Source organism: Apis dorsata, unplaced genomic scaffold (genome assembly GCF_000469605.1).
Source record: "Apis dorsata unplaced genomic scaffold, Apis dorsata 1.3 scaffold_82, whole genome shotgun sequence".
In the NCBI taxonomy this organism is placed as follows: domain Eukaryota; kingdom Metazoa; phylum Arthropoda; class Insecta; order Hymenoptera; family Apidae; genus Apis; species Apis dorsata.
The window spans coordinates 1195105-1198941 of record NW_006263380.1 but is presented as its reverse complement, the minus strand read 5'-3'; the positions used below and the strand labels follow the sequence as shown (position 1 = coordinate 1198941).

Genomic DNA, 3837 nt, shown 5'->3' with positions numbered 1-3837 from the left:
ATGCGCAGACATATTCTTAACATGCGCATTTTAAGTGTAAACACGATTATTATCAGTTTCACTTAAACGACAAAGTTTCAAGATATAAGGAAAAAGAAGAATAGGAAAGTTTGCACACTTTCTACAAGATGGAAATTAGATTCGCGTCCGGTGAAGGATGATTCTATCGAATCAAGTTTCACCGAATTCGATAGTCTTGGTGACACTTTACTTTGAGAAGCATGACGGTATTCGCAAGAGAACGTCAGTACATGAATATTTATGAGCGCGAACATTCTAGGTACGTAATCACGATCGGCTTTGGAATCGAACGATCGCACTGACGAGTTCGAATTCTTTTCTTATCGTATGGCGCTACATTACATTAAAACTATAATGTAGAAATCGTGCGTGGAGCTATTGGATGTTGATATTTGGAGAGGAACGAGGCGAAATGGAAGCCTGAATTATTTGAATACCGATGAAAAAAAGTATAAACGTTATATTATATATTATATATCATTAATAAATGTACAATAAGCATTGTAACAAGATAACATTATGAAATGTATTGTCCATTCACAGTTTTACAAAAGGCCACCCATATATTAATACTGCGCAATTAATCTAATAATTATGCGCTTGAATAAGTTTAAGTCTCAAAAATATATTTTTTTTCTTATCTTTTTTTTTTTTCTTTTTTTTTTTTTTCATATTACTTCATCGTAATTCGTTCAACAAGTCCGTACGGATCTTGATTTTTAACGATCACATTATGTCTAACTTTGTGCGCCCAACATTTACTCTGGTGAGGTTAACTTTCATTTTAGGACACAAAATAACAAATCCAGAGCATTTATATTCCATTTGGTATAATGCTATCAGTTAGAGGAATTGTCAGAATCCGACGAGCCTGACACAATTGAAGCTATTGCAAAGATTAAAATATGTATCTATTTTAAACCTATAATTTATAAACCTATGTTTGTGTATTATTTTTTTTATAAATATCACTCACCAATGATGATGATTAAAATAATTACGCAGATAATACCGATGATGATCATCATTTTGAGATTCTTCCACCAAAATTTCCTTTTCAATTTGCCTGCTTGTTGTTCAAATTGAGTAGCTCCTTGTTGCAGAGCATCAGCACGATTTTCCAATTCTGATAACTTTTGATCTCTTTCCAATACTTTTTCTACATTTACTTTCATTATTCCCACAACCTCATCAACGGTTGCTTGTGTTTGCTGCAACTTTTTTGTAGAAGCTGGCTGTGAATTTCGTGGACCACCCATATCATCTCTAGAATTACCACTACCATCCATATTTCTGTAAAAGAATATCAAAAAAATCACATATAATCACAATAAATATGAAATGGAAAACATGATCAATTATAATTAACAATAATTTAAAGTATATTTTAAGAAAAATTTTTTTGGATAGAGCAACAATATGTATGAACTACTGCACACACCCATAACCTAAAAATTTATGAAATATTTGAACGAATAAAATCATTGAATTACAATTGTGTACAATACTACTATAATATTTAATAAATGTTATATTTATTCAATAGAATAAAAATATAACAATATCGTTAAATTAAATACAATATAATAAAATATAAGCAAATATGTACTCTGTTTATAATATCGTAATATTTTATTAGAAATACAAATTTGTACCATTTTTTTAAAATAGAAAATTACAACAACTTACTTTAAAATGAAGAATTTATGAAATATTTAATGGGGATGTAAATTGTTTAAAAATAATGACAGGTATCCCCAACTTTATTTCGATGACGAATACACTTTACAACTGTACATGACATACGATAAAGATGGCGATACCCATGACGTCACATTTATTATGAAAATTATTATCAAGAAATGTAACAAGCAATTAGATTCTTCTTCTAATCTAATCTTTAATTCATTAGTTATCAGTATTAGATACAATCATTAATTTTTATCAGCTTTCACGATGTAATTTTTAAGATTGCAATGATACAAATCTTAAATTCAAATCACATGCGTGCTGCCATCTTAATACAATTATGCGCATTATAAATACATTTGAAAGCTTTAATATATATATTTTTTTACGTCAAAATTATTTTACTCTGAAATACTATACGATTAATTTTAATGATAATAAATATCACTATTTATAAATAAATAACATAAAAAGATTTTTCTAATTTTAATACTTTTAATGAAAAATAATATATAATTAGAAATATATAAAATGTAATAACAAAATAAAAATTTGGCTCAACTAATAAAATAAATTATGAACAACTTTCATTACAAATTAGTGGATAAATATAAGCTATTTTTTTATCAAATTTTTTTGTTGCCAATAATCTTTTAAAATTTTACAAAATATATATATAAATAAACTCACTCGACGAACGATCCATTTCTCGCCTTTTTTTACCAATCTTCAACGACATTTTTACGAAGCAAAATTCACAATGGTATCCTCACCTCGCGACAAAAATCGTAACGAAGACATAAATAAAACATCTTACGGATGCTCGTGCGCGTATTCTCATCGCGTTACCAGGACCGTATGAACTTAAATCACGGAAATGTACTTTTAAACAAAAAAAATGTATCCAATTTTATTCAAAAGATTAATCCCCTAAAATCGTCAAACGAGACTTCGTTTTTCAATCATTTTATTAATATCGGCATCATATTCGATCACGAAATAACAACAATAAATTAGTCAGTTACAAAATAATAAGAATAATGGTGCCGGTCGTTGGCCTATTTTCGCGATTCAAAAGTCAGGGCTCTCGAGAACAACGATAACATCCCTGACTTCCTCTCAGGGTGTGTTTGCGCATGAGGGTTGCGGCTGACTGGCGTTTATTGACTGGAACTTTCTGTACATGCGCATTACTCTCTCTTCCAAGCCACGTATCGAACTTTCGTATTCGATACATCGATTCTCGATCTTCAATCATCAACGCGAAAAATTCCATTAGAATATTATATTAATCCGTATGTTTCGTATATAATTATATTCGACGAGATTTTCAATCAAATTGATCGTTCGTAGAAGAAAAGAAAATTCGTTGAAGAGTTAAAATTGAAAATATGGAAGACACGATTCAAACGGTTCGAGGGCAGATCGAGATAACGGTGAAGCGGCGGCGCGATGGTGTCGCTGGAAATTTTATCAATACCGCGGCTGTCTAGTCGGTGACAGTCGCTCGTGAAAAGTACGCGGTCATCTGACGGGGTTGGCAAGTCAGCGGATAGCTCTAGTTCAGGAAACCAACAGCGACCGACGAACAACATGTGAGTAAATCCACGAAATTTTAACGATCCTGTGTTCATCGAAAAGTGTATTTCTGTTCGAGTAAAATCGACGAGAAAAATTCGTGTGAACTGGTGATTCCCTGCGAACGAATCTATATCGAGGCATCTACAATCTACGAGAATCTATAATCTATTCTACAGAATACGGAAACGTGTAACTTCTAGTCTTTGATAAATTAATATCGAGTCTGTTTAAGCCTGCTGGATAAATTGAACGCAAGCAAATCGATAAATTATTCAAGACAGAAATGTAAATCTCGTTTTAAACGTTCTCTACAATTTTCGTCGTTTTTTAATCTGATAATAATCGTATCTCGTTGAAAAGAAAAGAGGAATGGAAAACATTTATGAGTTTATCTTGAAAAATCCTCGAATTTTTAGTGACGTTGATAAACGAACGAATCTTTATCCTATAAATTTCTTATTATTTCGAGTTTGCATTTGATTGTAACCTCATTTTTCGCCATTCGTATATTACGCAAGAATTAATTTAACAAGTGAATTCATGAAA

At 30.9% G+C, this 3837-nt stretch overlaps 2 protein-coding genes across 7 annotated transcripts in view; one reads left to right on the top strand and one right to left on the bottom strand.

Moving 5' to 3' along the window:
* Positions 1 to 466: 466 nt before the first annotated feature.
* Positions 467 to 2540, bottom strand: LOC102675758 (synaptobrevin-1). 2 transcript variants are annotated; one of them, XM_006611031.2, is made up of 3 exons: positions 2401 to 2540; positions 998 to 1314; positions 467 to 907 (listed from the first exon to the last, which is right to left on the bottom strand). In XM_006611031.2, exons 2-3 carry the CDS (start codon positions 1308 to 1310, stop codon positions 861 to 863), a joined length of 360 nt encoding a protein of 119 aa, XP_006611094.1. In that variant the 5' UTR covers positions 1311 to 1314; positions 2401 to 2540; the 3' UTR covers positions 467 to 860. The 2 variants fall into 2 exon arrangements, with proteins under 2 accessions (XP_006611094.1, XP_006611095.1); XM_006611032.2 differs by lacking the exon at positions 2401 to 2540 and adding an exon at positions 1711 to 1993.
* Positions 2541 to 2889: 349 nt separating this feature from the next.
* LOC102675988 (vesicle-associated membrane protein 2) overlaps positions 2890 to 3837 on the top strand; it is a 15200-nt gene continuing 14252 nt past the window's right edge. For all 5 annotated transcript variants that reach the window (XR_004149675.1, XM_006611033.2, XM_006611035.2 and 2 more), the window contains exon 1: positions 2890 to 3305. Coding sequence is in view for 4 of the 5 variants with exons in the window: in XM_006611033.2 (XP_006611096.1) it covers positions 3304 to 3305 (2 nt within the window). In the remaining variant the exon portion in view is untranslated. The remainder of the gene's footprint in view (positions 3306 to 3837) is intronic.